At 45.9% G+C, this 14,001-nt stretch overlaps 1 protein-coding gene across 1 annotated transcript in view; it reads right to left on the reverse strand.

The window, feature by feature from the left end:
• Window positions 1–14,001, reverse strand: part of LOC114599858 (uncharacterized) — a 43,698-nt gene that overhangs the window by 12,044 nt on the left and 17,653 nt on the right. Inside the window, exons 2-4 of the mRNA XM_077929478.1 lie at window positions 3,342–3,468; window positions 2,406–2,535; window positions 1,688–1,792 (exon numbers count right to left, since the gene is read on the reverse strand). Coding sequence (XP_077785604.1) covers window positions 1,688–1,792; window positions 2,406–2,535; window positions 3,342–3,450 — 344 coding nt within the window. The 5' untranslated portion in view covers window positions 3,451–3,468. The remainder of the gene's footprint in view (window positions 1–1,687; window positions 1,793–2,405; window positions 2,536–3,341; window positions 3,469–14,001) is intronic.

Here is a 14,001-nt window from a genome sequence, read left to right on the forward strand (position 1 = left end):
GGATACATTGCATTTGTATCACGCCCTGAAAACACAAAGTGCTGGTTTTAGCCTACCTAAGAACCTAAGAACAGCCTGCTGGATCAGGCCACTGGCCCCAGAATCCTGTTCTCACAGTGGCCAACCAGATGAGAAAGCCACAAGGAAGATCTGAACACAAGAGCTCTCTTGCCTCCTGGGGTTTCCAGCAACAGGTGTTCAGAAGCATTGCTGCCTGGGCAGGAGAGAACAGCCATCCTGGCTAGCAGTCATTGAGAGCCCTTTCCTCCATGTACTTGTCTAATCTAATCTGTTTTTAAAGTCACCCAAGTTGGTGGTACTGTGGTAAGAATAAGAATAAGAATTTATTATTAATAACATGCCCATCTGAATGGGTTTCCCCGGCCACTCTGGACAGCTCCCAACAGAGTATTAAAAACAAGATAAAACATCAAAAACTTCCCTAAACAGGATTGCCTCCAGCTGTCTTCTAAAAGTCAGATAGTTGTTTATTTCCTTGACATCTGATGGGAGGGCTTTCCACAGGGCGGGTGCCACTACCAAGAAGGCTCTCTGCCTGGCTCCCTGTAACCTCACTTCTCTCAGTGAGGGAACAGCCAGAAGGCCCTCAAAGTTGGACCAACACTTTGAATTGTGCCCGGAAACGTACTGGGAGCCAATGTTGGTCTTTCAGGAATGGTATTATGTGGTCTCGGTGGCTGCTCCCAGTCACCAGTCTAGCTGCCGCATTCTGGATTAGTTGTAGTTTCCAGGTCAGCCCCACATAGGTAGCCCCACATAGAGCGCATTGCAGTAGTCGAAGCGGGAGATAACTAGAGCATGCACCACTCTGGTGAGACAGTCTGTGGGCAGGTAGGGTCTCAGCCTGCGTACCAGATGGAACGGGTAGACAGCTGCCCTGGACACAGAATTGACCTGCACCTCCATGGACAGCTGTGAGTCCAAACTGACTCGCAGGCTGTGCACCTGGTCTTTTAGGGCACGGTTACCCCATTCAGGACCAGGGAGTCCCCCACACCCACCCACACCCTGTCCCCCCAAAAGAGTACTTCTGTCTTGTCAGAATTCAACCTCAATCTATTAGCTGCCATCCATCCTCCAACTGCCTCCAGACACTCATACAGGACCTTCATTGATTCTGATTTAAAGGAGAGGTAGAGCTGGGTGTCATCCACATTCTGATGAACATCCAGCCCAAACCCCCTAATGATCTCTCCCAGTGGCTTCATATAGATGTAAAAAGCATGGGGGAGAGGATGGTACCCTGAGGCACCCCATAAGTGAGGGCCCAGGGGTCTGAACACCCATCCCCGCCCCACTTTCTGAACACGGCCCAGGCGGAAGGAGCGGAACCACTGTATAACAGTGCCTCCTGTGGGAGCAATAGGTTCCATGCTACCGATGGGGTTTTCTATCCTAATGGCATCATACTTCATCTATTTGTTTATCTGAAAATTTCCACCACCCATTCCAGCCAAAAAGGCATCCAAACTGGCTTAGAACGATCTATAAGAAGACACAGATCTGCTCACACAGATTTGACCTCTTTGGGGGGTCAACAGAGTTCATCTCTAACAGCAAGATTGCTTGGATGCTCCCAAATATCATAGACTTATAGAACTGCAGAGTTTTCACTGCTGGTCTTCAAGGCTATTTCCTGAAAAGAAGATGCTGAAAAAGAACTTACTATTCTAAATAGACGCCAAATACCACTATCCAATGGAGGTTCACTGAATCTTCTGATCGCATTGTTATATCAATAGCTGGGTGATACGGGGTCTCCACCGTTATTCTGCAAAGACAACAAAAGGCGACTCAACTAGTGGGGGCTTGAGTTAAATGGGGAGGTGCCTAAAACTGTGGGCTGGATATTTCTGGTACCCCATGAAGAAGGGTAAGGTAAAGGCAAAGGGACCCCTGACCATTAGGTCCAGTCGTGGCCGATTCTGGGGTTGTGGTGCTCAACTCGCTTAACTGGCCAAGGGAGCCGACATTTGTCCACAGACAGTTTTTCCGGGTCATGTGGCCAGCATGACAAAGCTGCTTCTGGCGAACCAGAGCAGCACATGGAAACACCGTCTACCTTCCCGCCGGAGCGGTACCTATTTATTTACTTGCACTTTGACATGCTTTCGAACTGCTAGGTTGGCAGGAACTGGGACTGAGCAATGGGAGCTCACCCCGTCGCAGGGATTCAAACCGCCGACCTTCTGATCAGCAAGTCCTAGGCTCTGTAGTTTAACCCACAGCGCCACCCGCATCCCTCGCATGAAGAAGGGAGTCCTCAATAAAAGAGATTCTCTTGAACACACCCTATTAAATGGAATGGGACCTGCACATAAGCGTTACTGTGCTCTTCCAGAGTTCCTGTTTCAAATGGGGCTCCCAATTTGCACAGATCCTACCTGGGTGGCAGATATGGGATGTGTCCAAAGAAGGGCTTTCCAGAGTCAGGGGGTGGTTGAGGGCTGAGTTCCCCTACCAAATGGGTTAACTCTTCTCCCATGTCAGAACTGACCAGACATCTCCCAAGCTCTGAAAGAATTGCAGTTTGATCCATCAGTGACTGTGCTTTAGAGATAGTGAATAAAAAGTCAAAGAACTCAGGCATTTATTGACTGTAAAAAATGCTGAGATTTAGGATCATTGCTTTTCTCATGCTACATTATTTTTTATTATTATTTAAAAATATATCAAAACAGTGCTGTAATGGAGAGGTAAGCAAGGACCAGTTTTTAGAATATGTTAGTCCTAGTTTGTATTTATTTATTTGAATCATAGAAGTGTAGAATTGGAAGGGCCCCAAAGAGCCGTCTAGTCCACACCCCACACACCCCGTAATGCAGAAATCACAGCGAAGAGATGGAACATAGGCCAAAGAAGTTCAGCCTACCTAATTCACGACATGCATGTATCTTGTGCAAAATGGGGAAGATGAGACCCAAACACCTGCCTCACCCTGCTAACTGCAAGGATTGTGAGGTTTGTTGGCTATTTGCAGCTTAGTAGCGTTGCAGAGAGCTTGCTGGGGAGACCATGCATAACAAGGAACTCAAAAATAACTTTAACAAGGTTTTAATAACAAAAACTCCTTATACACTAAATACATCATCAACAAACCAGACCTAACCACCAACCCATCCCCCAGGCTAATGGGAGAGCTAGGTGCTGCTCCTTATATACTATGCCGAAATGCTGACCCAGCTTAATTAACACAACCTAGCAGCACCTGCTATGTTTCACAGCTGTAAAGCTGGGTCTCGTTATTTGCCCTGACCCTTAAAGACATACACAACAATAATGAACCTTCACATTTTGCAGTGACCATTCAACAAGGTTACCTTCCTCCAGGTACTTCTTCCTGATCCTCAGAAAGGCCCCTTGGCCTTCATGTCCCCAAGTCAGTCTCAGGAGACCCCAGAAGAAGAGAAATCCCCACGCCCGGATCATCTCCGCCTCTGATCGCAGCTGCAGAAAAATTCCCAGCATGACATTAAACCCATTATATAATGTTTATTGTGTGTGTGTGTGTGTGTGTGTGTGTGTGTGTGTGTATATATATATATATATATATATATATATATGCAGGTTTTGGTGTCTTCGGGTGTCTTCCCGTGTAAAAGATGGGGTGTCTAGGCGACGTTTCGACGAGGTCTCACTCGTCATCTTCAGGCTGGTGCTTTCGGCTTCTTGTTACTGGAACAGAGCAGGATCTCAGTGTTTGAGTTCCTATAAATACTGTTGAGGAGGTGTGGTGTATAGCCTCCAATGTTCTGGGCAGAGAGGAAGTTCCCAGGCTAGTGTGCCTTTTCTTCTTTTGTTCCTTAATTACTTGAGGGATATCTTGAGTGATTTCTTGAGTGATATCCTGAGTACCACTTAGGTGGGTCATTAGGTGTGGATTAGTTGCTAAGGCCTTTGTGTCTTGACCTCTTGAACTTTGTGAAGAGTTTTTCTGAGAAGATGGCTGTACTGCACTTAGTTGTGCTCTGGCTTGGCTTCGTGTATAGGGGCGAGCTGTGGTTTTGTGGCCTGTGCCAGCCAGATCTGTGTAGGGATTTCAGGGGGGTGCAGCATCCGGAGGTGCCACCATGGTTTGGCTACTGGATGGTGTCTGTAATTTATCTGTGGAGAGGGTCTGGGTTTGGGTCTGGTGTGGTTGATTGGTGATGGTGTTCTGTGTGCCTCTGGCTCTGGTGTCAGTTTTTGTGGGGAGGGCTAATTTCCAGATGTCTGGCAAGCGGGATGTGTCGTCACGCTTGTTCATGTTGTGAGGGTGTTTCTCTATCTCGATGGCTTCCATGATTATTCTCTTGTGGTGATGTTCCATGTTAAAGAGCAATTTGGAATCTGCAAAATTAATTTCGTGTCCTGTTTCTTTCATGTGTTGGAAAAGAGAGGAAGTTTTTTCTTCTTTTTTGACGGCATTCTTGTGTTCTGCAATACGTGCATTTATTCGTCTGTTTGTTTGTCCAATGTACGTGGCTGGGCAGACTTTGCAGGGTATTTCATAGACCCCTTGGTTTTCCAACTGGATTTTATCCTTGGGGTTTCTGAGGATATTGGCTATTTTTTGGTTGGTGCAAAAGGCTGTTTTGATATTGTGTTTATGGAGGATTTTGCTAATTTTATCTGTAGTGCCCTTGATATAAGGAAGGAGGGCCATGCCATTGTTTTCTTCTGTGTCTTGGTTTTTGGGGGGTGTTTCTTTTTGGATTAGCTTCATAACCCTGTTTTGCTGGTATCCATTGGCAATTAACACATTTGAGAGATTCTGTAACTCAGTTGTCAGGTGGTCTTTGTCAGCCAGGCGTTTGGTTCTGGAGATGAGAGTCTTGGCTACGGAGTTTATTTGTGCAGGGTGGTGGTGTGATTGTGCATGTAAGTAGCGGTTGGTGTGTGTTTTTTTCCGGTAGATAGTGTGTCCTAGGGAGCCATCAGGTTTTTTGTAGATTAGGACGTCAAGGAAGGGAAGTTGGTTGTTGGCTTCTATTTCCATAGTGAATTGTATTTTGGGGTGTAGGCTGTTGAGATGTGTGAGGAAGCTATCCAGTTTTTCTTTCCCGTGTGGCCAAATTACAAAGGTGTCGTCAACATATCTGAGCCAAAGTTTGGGTTTGTGTTCTGACTTGTCTAAAGCATTGGTTTCAAAGTGTTCCATGTACAGGTTTGCGATGACCGGTGAGAGGGGTGATCCCATAGGTGCTCCTTCTATCTGTTTGTATCTTTGTCCATTGTGGATGAAGTACGTGTTGGTTAGGCAGTGGTTGGTCAGGTCCAAGATGTATTCGGGGGGATTGTATTTGTTTTGAATGGCTGTCAAGGCTTCATTAATGGGCACTTGTGTGAAGAGAGATACAACATCGAAGCTCACAAGTAGGTCATTGGGATGTAGGTTTTGCTTCTTTATTGTTTCTATGAACTGGAAGGAGTTTGGAACGTGTGAAGAGATGGATTCTGCATAGGGCTGAAGTTGCTTGGCGAGAAATTTAGCGAGATTTTGTAGAGGTGAGCCTATGGAGCTGACTATTGGTCTGAGTGGTGTTCCTTCTTTGTGTATCTTGGGGAGGCCGTAGAGTTTGGGGCATCTGGATGATTTTTCTCTGGGGATGATTCTTAGCTGGATTTCTTCACTGATAGGAGAGGCTTTTATTTTGGATTTGGTGGTTTTTTCCAGATAGGTGGTGGGATCTGTTTTTATAGGTTGATAGGTAGGGTCTTGGAGTAGATTTGATAGTTTTGCTTGGTAGTCCGATGTGTTCATCACAACAGTGGCATTACCTTTGTCTGCTGGGAGAATGATTATGTTGTTGTCTTTCCTCAGGTTGGTGAGTGCTTTCTGTTCTTCTTTGTGTAAATTGCTTCTGGGTGGTTTGCTGGAGCAGAGGATGTTGGTGACTTCAAGTCTGATTTTATTGGCTTCATCTGGGTTGATTTTGGTTAGGCTAGCTTCGACTCCGCATATGATGTTTTCCGTGGGGATGCGTCTCGGGGCGACTGCAAAGTTGAAACCTTTGGAGAGTACTTTGGTTTCAGTTGAGGTGAGGATCCTGTCTGATATGTTATGTACTGTTTGTTTATGACAGTACTATGAAATACCCTGCAAAGTCTGCCCAGCCACGTACATTGGACAAACAAACAGACGAATAAATGCACGTATTGCAGAACACAAGAATGCCGTCAAAAAAGAAGAAAAAACTTCCTCTCTTTTCCAACACATGAAAGAAACAGGACACGAAATTAATTTTGCAGATTCCAAATTGCTCTTTAACATGGAACATCACCACAAGAGAATAATCATGGAAGCCATCGAGATAGAGAAACACCCTCACAACATGAACAAGCGTGACGACACATCCCGCTTGCCAGACATCTGGAAATTAGCCCTCCCCACAAAAACTGACACCAGAGCCAGAGGCACACAGAACGCCATCACCAATCAACCACACCAGACCCAAACCCAGACCCTCTCCACAGATAAATTACAGACACCATCCAGTAGCCAAACCATGGTGGCACCTCCGGATGCTGCACCCCCCTGCAATCCCTACACAGATCTGGCTGGCACAGGCCACAAAACCACAGCTCGCCCCTATACACGAAGCCAAGCCAGAGCACAACTAAGTGCAGTACAGCCATCTTCTCAGAAAAACTCTTCACAAAGTTCAAGAGGTCAAGACACAAAGGCCTTAGCAACTAATCCACACCTAATGACCCACCTAAGTGGTACTCAGGATATCACTCAAGAAATCACTCAAGATATCCCTCAAGTAATTAAGGAACAAAAGAAGAAAAGGCACACTAGCCTGGGAACTTCCTCTCTGCCCAGAACATTGGAGGCTATACACCACACCTCCTCAACAGTATTTATAGGAACTCAAACACTGAGATCCTGCTCTGTTCCAGTAACAAGAAGCCGAAAGCACCAGCCTGAAGATGACGAGTGAGACCTCGTCGAAACGTCGCCTAGACACCCCATCTTTTACACGGGAAGACACCCGAGGACACCAAAACCTGCATTCCTGTACCCGTGAAAATCTACGAAAGCAAATATATATATATATATATATATATATATATAAATAAACAATTGTAAATCAACACACACACACATATATAATTTTCATTTTTTAAAAATAAACATTTCAAAAACAAAATTCTCACCTATCAATCCTCAACTTCCCTCCGCCTCTTCCAGCAGTTCCATTAATTTACCCTCTTTTTTTCTTTTAGAAACTGGTTTTTACAAATCTAAAACACTTTCTTTTGCTTATGGGATTTTATTTCCTATTGTGACGCTCCACCAGTTGTGGAGAGCTCCATCTTAATTTTTTCTGAATAAAATTCTTTGATACTTGGAGACTTAGGGAGATGTTTAACAGATGAAAGAATTTATTTTACAGAACAAAGTTGGTAAATAAAAAGGAACTATTAACTTTTTTTAGATCTATCAAACCTAGTGGATGTTACAGGCTGCTAAACTAGGTTATTTTTGGTTATTTCACTTCAGTTTCTTAAGCTTAATTGTATAGTTGTTACAGCTTAGGTATATATATATATATATACTGAGTATTTACAAACAAATTGTAAACAAATTAAGACATTAGCAGGACTATTCTGTGAGGGGAAATTCCTGTCAGGAAATGGCACCTTCTCATAAACCTCCAAGGCAAGAGGAGGCAGTCAGGGAGAAGCTCAGTCTGAAGGAGCGATTTCTGAGGGAAATTCTGGTCAGGAGATAGAACTTGAAATGGAAAGCAGAATAGAAGCAGAAAAACAGATTCAGTTAGCCAAAATACAAGGCAGAGGATAAGAAAGAAAGAAAGAAAGAAAGAAAGAAAGAAAGAAAGAAAGAAAGAAAGGTCAAAACACAAGCAGAACAAGAACAAGCCGATTCAGTTAGTGAAAACACAGGCAGCTGACAGAGAAAGGGAGAGAAAGGCAGAATGTGAAGAAGAAATGTATAATCTTGAAATGCAAAAAATAGAGCTTAGAGCAGAATGTCTGGTTCCACAGAGAAGTGGGGAAGTTACCTCAGTGGAACAAACAAAATTTCAAAAAGGAGATGATATAGAAGCATTTTTGTTCAGTTTAGAGAGAACCAAATTCAGAGCTTCTGGATGAGGCCAGAATGAAGGATCTCCTGAGGGAGATTTACTCAGAAATGAGGGATGAGGAAACCGCCAATTGTGGACTCTTTAAAGAATGAGGGAGAGTTTGACTGGGGCTCACGACTGAGCAGAGCAGGAAAACATTTTGGAGAAATTAAGAGGAAACCTGGGGGAACTTCTGCCCAGTTATGTTCTGGCCTCAAGAGCCTGGCTGAGGGAAGGAAGGGTCAGGCGCTGGAGGAACTGAAGCAACGGATAGTTTGGGAACAGTTCTTTAAACATGTCTCCTCACATCTGGGATAAAAAGCTGAAAACGGTGGGGGAAGCCGCCAGTTTCCTGGACGAGATGGAAGGGGATTGGGGAGGTTTGTGGGTCCCCCACCTTCTGGAAAAGCCAACTTTGGGGCTACTCAGAGAAGTTTGAGGCAGCCAAAACCAGCCCTGCGAGGCGGGTCCCTCCCCTACAGAACAGAATGGGGGGGATCTGTTTCCCCTCAGACTAAGCTCAGAGGCTTCCTTCTCTGGCCAGAGGAGAGCTAGAAGGGATCCCAAGGCAGGAATCCTATCACAGAGCCCAGAGAGAGGAGGGGAGAGGCCAGGATCAGGCGCTGCTGGGAAAAGGAGTCCCTTGGCAGCCCGGCTTGAGCAATGGTGTCCCTGAGGAGAAGGATGTGCATTTGCCCTCATCTCGCACCTGAGCCCCAACCCCAGTTATGGCTGCTTAGAATCGCAGGACTCGGAGCCGGAAGGAGGAAGGAGGGAACCTGCTGCCCATTTCTCTGTTTCTCATTTCCCTGCATTCGGGATCCGGGGGGGGGGGGGGGCAAGTCCCCAGAAAAATCCATCAACAGTTCAGTGTACATTTCTCTGGATACACACATGGTTGCGTGCAATTCTTCCTAACACGGACAGTTTTGCAAAGCAATTTCTCCTCCCATAACATGCTTTCCTAGGTTATTTTCACTTTATCTTAATATCTATCTACTTGTACAAATTTCTTGGCCAGAGGACTGCACTGCAAAAACTGGGGGGAGTGTAAATTCCAAAGGACGGCTGTGTATTAATGTCTGCATATTCAGCCCCCTCTTAATTCTAGTCCTCCCTTCCTTGAAAAGAGGATTTTCTCCACACCTGTTGACTAGGTGACTCTTGGGGGTCCCAAGATACCTCCAGGTGAGAAGGAGCCCTTGGCCAAGGGGGTCCCTCAGGCACAGGCAGAGTCCCCTCATTTCATGGGCAGCCCCTTCATCCCACTATTTGTAGGGAGTTCCTGAGAGATGCCCCCCATTTTGGTCTCCCCACAGCCAGCAGGTGGGAGGGCCCAGAGCCAAGGTGGAGATACAGTGGTACCTCGGGTTAAGAACTTAATTTGTTCTGGAGGTCTGTTCTTAACCTGAAACTGTTCTTAACCTGAGGTACCACTTTAGGTAATGGGGCCTCCCGCTGCCGCCACGCCGCAATTTCTGTTCTCATCCTGAAGCAAAGTTCTTAACCCGAGGTACTATTTCTGGGTTAGCGGAGTCTGTAACCTGAAGCGTCAGTAACCTGAAGCATCTGTAACCTGAGGTACTACTGTATTGGGACAGACTAACTGATGGGTGGCTTTTAAAGGAACAGCAAGCAAGCAACTTTCCTCAAATTTGTAGAGTCATTCGGCAAAGGAAGGAGCAACCTAGCAAACAAAACTGGCCAGCTTTTCCCTTCCTGCTGCTGCCAATGCATAGCTGTCAACTTTTCCCTTTTCTTGCAAGGAATCCTATTCGGAATAAGGGAATTTCCCTTAAAAAAAGGGAAATGTTGACAGCTATCTGCCAGTGTCTGGGTGGCACCTTCTGGGCACACTGTGCTGCAGTGCCTGGTGCAATGAAGAAGGGTGCTGCCACTCACCTCTGAAGCTGGAAAGGCTTCTGCAAATCCTGCCTGTATTGTCCAGGGAGCCCTGCTCTCCTCCTCCCGCGGGCTGTGCAAGCCGGCTCTGCCCAGAAGCCCCCAGAGAAGACCCTGCCGGGTTCCAATGGCCTTGCCCCAGATGCTGAGCTCTAGGCAAAGGGAGGCCAGGCAGCCGCTCACTCCTGTCGCTGACTCTCCAGGGGATCGGTGCCATCGCACAGCAACTGGGCACCTCCCTCTGGGCACCTTGGAGAAAAACTCTGCGGGGAATTTAATTGAGCGGTGGCATCAGGTGAGTTGCCAAGGCCCGGGGTGAGGAAAGTATTGCAGCCCAGTATTGAACCCCTTATGCCTCCGGCACATGTATTGCATTTTAAGAAAAGACTGGTGTTGGATCAGGCCCATCTAGTCCAGTATCCTGTTATTACGGGGGGCAGGGAGACACACACATAAGGACTCTACCTGTTGCATGCCTGCCTGTTGCAAAGCTTTTAAAGACACAGAGAGCCTTTTAATAAATAATAATAATATTTATGGCTGAGGGGCGGGGAGGTAATGAACAGAGTACACATACCCTTCAACATTTGTCGGATGAAAATAAGGACCTTCTAATTTACATCAAGGGATGTGGGTGGCGCTGTGGGTTAAACCACAGAGCCTGGGGCTTGCCGATCAGAAAGTCGGTGGTTCGAATCCCCACGACGACGGGGTGAGCTCCCGTTGCTCGGTCCCTGCTCCTGCCAACCTAGCAGTTCGAAAGCACGTCAAAGTGCAAGTAGATAAATAGGTACCACTCCGGCGGGAAGGTAAACGGAGCTTCCATGCACTGCTCTGGTTCGCCAGAAGCGGCTTAGTCCTGCTGGCCACATGACCCGGAAGCTGTACGCCGGCTCCCTCAGCCAATAAAGCGAGATGAGCGCCGCAACCCCAGAGTCGGCCACGACTGGACCTAATGGTCAGGGGTCCCTTTACCTTTAATTTACATCAGTGCCATTCCTGCACCCCGCATCCATGCTCACCGCTAATGGAATAAAGAGCCAGGCTGGCTGAGCTGCTCTAGTGGGACTTACTTTAAAGCAAGCAAACGTGGCTCAAAATGTGAGCTCCACCAATCTCAAATACAAGGGTGTTCAAGTCTGAAATCTTATACATATGCTGTCCCACTCAAGTCAGTGAGGGATTTGCCACCCTTTAAATCAGTTAAAAGTGGGCATTTAAAGGCTGGTTCTGACCTGCTGAATTTCTGCCTGCCATACATCTGTTAAAGGGAAACTAACTCTGCAAGCGGGGGGGGGGGGGAGGGAGGTGCCAGTCTATATATGATATAAAGTTTACCTTTGCATACACAAACACACCACACAAACAAAACACACACGATGATGACACACATAAAACATATGCAGTGCCATCATACTCAAAGGCTTGCAGTGCTTTAAAAGTCTAACAGAAAGATTTATTTGCAACGTCAAAAGGGGTTAATGAAAAAGCTTAACACACTTATTCACAGCACCAGCCCAATGGAGTTCATGTAACTTTTAAGGACCCCCGAAACAACAGCCTCCAGTCCCCGCTGGAGCAAATTTGCTTGCTTTGCCCAGTACCTAAGCCTAGCAGAGGCAGCAGCATGCACCTTTACTTCCAAGTAGACATGTTTGGGATTTTGCTGGGGAGGGTGGGAGGGAGGGGAGGGGGTGGGGTAGAGACCACTAGCTAATTTTGCAAAGCCTAGAAAAACTCTGGAAAAGTGACTTGAAATTTACAGCATGTTATTCTTTGAAGGAGAACCAACTGAAAATGATTCACAGATAGTGAATGGACATATAAATGAGTAAAAGAGTATTGGGAAATGATCTATAATAGATTGAAAAAAATGTTAATAAGTACTTGCCCCCAAAAACCAGTCCTTTCTGTTGGGGATAATTCAGACTGAAATTCCCAGGTGTCAGAAATGATTATTTATGTATGCGACACCTGCGGCTGGTGTTTCGTTAGCCCCAAAATAGAAAACAAGCGAGGTCTCAACCAAAGAAGAATGGCAACTTAAATTGACAGAATATGCACAACTTGCAGACCTAACATATAGAATAAGAGAACAAGAACACACATTAAAAGAAGATTGCAAGACGTTTATTGGATATATGGGAAATAATTGTGCACAGCTGAAAACACTGGCTTTATTTTGATGGATGCAATAATGGAATACTGATTGCTATAGTTTTTGTAAAATGTGCAGAGATGTATATGTAAAATGAACCATGGAAAGAGAAGGAAAGCCACTGAAATCTTAGGGATGCAAAATGAGTATTTTAAATTATAAAACAGAAAAATTAATAAAAAGCCTAGCAGAGACTGCATGCACCTTTACCTGGGAGTAAATCCAACAGACCTTAATGGGGCTTACGTCCAAGTAGGCATGCTTGGGATTGGGCACAAGCGGATGGGGCGGGGTGGAGAAGAAAGGCTTGCAAAATGAACTTTTACTGGTGGAAGCCACAGGGGATTGCAAAATGTAAAAAGAAGATGCACTCTAGGAAGCAGCTCCTTGCTCCTTGAACTTAAGTTAGAAAGCACTGCCAGGCGCCCCGGACTCTGCAATTCAGCAGAAAACAAATAATTTGGAAAGAGACGCTCTTCTGCCCCAGCTGCAAGCATTTCTGCTTCGAGCCGTTTTACAGCCCATCCAGGGCCTTGGAGAGAAGGGAGGGCAGATGATCCCTTGGATCCTTTCAAATCCATCCCCTTTCCTCCACCTGCCTCGCCTCTTCTTCCCGCTTTTGCAAACCTGGTTTGAATTCTGGCCAATCCGACCCGGCCAAGGGGGCGGGGCTTGGGAGCGGACCTGGAGGGAGCGGGCTTCACTCTGGTCCGCCCCTTTGCTATAAAAGGCCACGTGCAGCGCTCCCCGGGACTGCAGAGCGGCTCGAAGATCGGCAGAGAAGGGTCATTGCGGTGCTTCTCCCCACGGCGTCCGGCGACGGCTGTGCAGGTAATTTTTGCCTTCAGTTTTGGATTATGCAGGGCTTTTGTGGGCGAGAGAGAGAGAGAGCGCGCTCACGCGAAGTTCATTTCCTTCTATTTTAAGGCGAAACTGCTGAAAAGCTGCACTTTTATTTCCAAGATGCATTTTGTGGGGTTAATAAATTACCAGCAACAACAAAAAATGCCATTCTAATGCAGAGTGAATTACAATGAAAATTAATTGGCATAAATCCATTTATGAATGTACCTACGGGCTGCTCTTAATCAATTTACAGAGCAAGCAATCGAAATAGAATTGATATATCTTTGAGCTGGGTGAGGGGAGATATTTAAAGTTATGAAGTCGTGGAGTGGGCTTGAGACGCTGAGTAAAACAGGCGACTTTCCTTTAATTATATCTTCTTGAAGGGCATAAAGGAAATTCTCGAACTCTGACTGTATGATTAAAGAAAGTGAGTAAATTGGTTGTTAAAAGGTGGAACTTGCATGTGCAGGCATTGCCTATCTGAGGTTTGAGTTCTGACTTTGATTTATTTCGAATAAATGATCGTCAAAAGGTTTCCATCAGATCAGCCCAGACTGATCTGGTGACCTGCTTTGGACCAGGGGGAACAAGGTTTAATGTCTTTGGGAGCTTTGATTTTAAATGAGTTCAGTCTAGCCCTTTTAAGGTCTGGGCTGCTCAAGTGTCTTTTTCTCTAAAAGGTTTTGGCCTTTGAGGCATCTGTCCACACCCTCCCTTCTCAATGGGTAAATTTACTCCTGAGCAAGCTTTCTTTAAAAAGGTTATTTTCCCTCTCATTTGACCAATCATTTCCAGGTGGTGCAGTTTGCTACTTTAGGGTCCATGTGAAGTGGTTAGTTGCACTTTTGCAAGGCTTCATTTAGTTGTGGACCCTTCTCTGTTTTTAACCCTTGTTACTCCTGCTGTGAATTTGGTGAATCAGCCTTTGAGGTAGTATTTGGCTTCCAGTATAGGTTTAGGAAAAATGGCCCCTTCTTTCCATTCTTCTAAGTTGCC

Source organism: Podarcis muralis, chromosome 5 (genome assembly GCF_964188315.1).
Source record: "Podarcis muralis chromosome 5, rPodMur119.hap1.1, whole genome shotgun sequence".
Lineage (NCBI taxonomy): Eukaryota > Metazoa > Chordata > Lepidosauria > Squamata > Lacertidae > Podarcis > Podarcis muralis.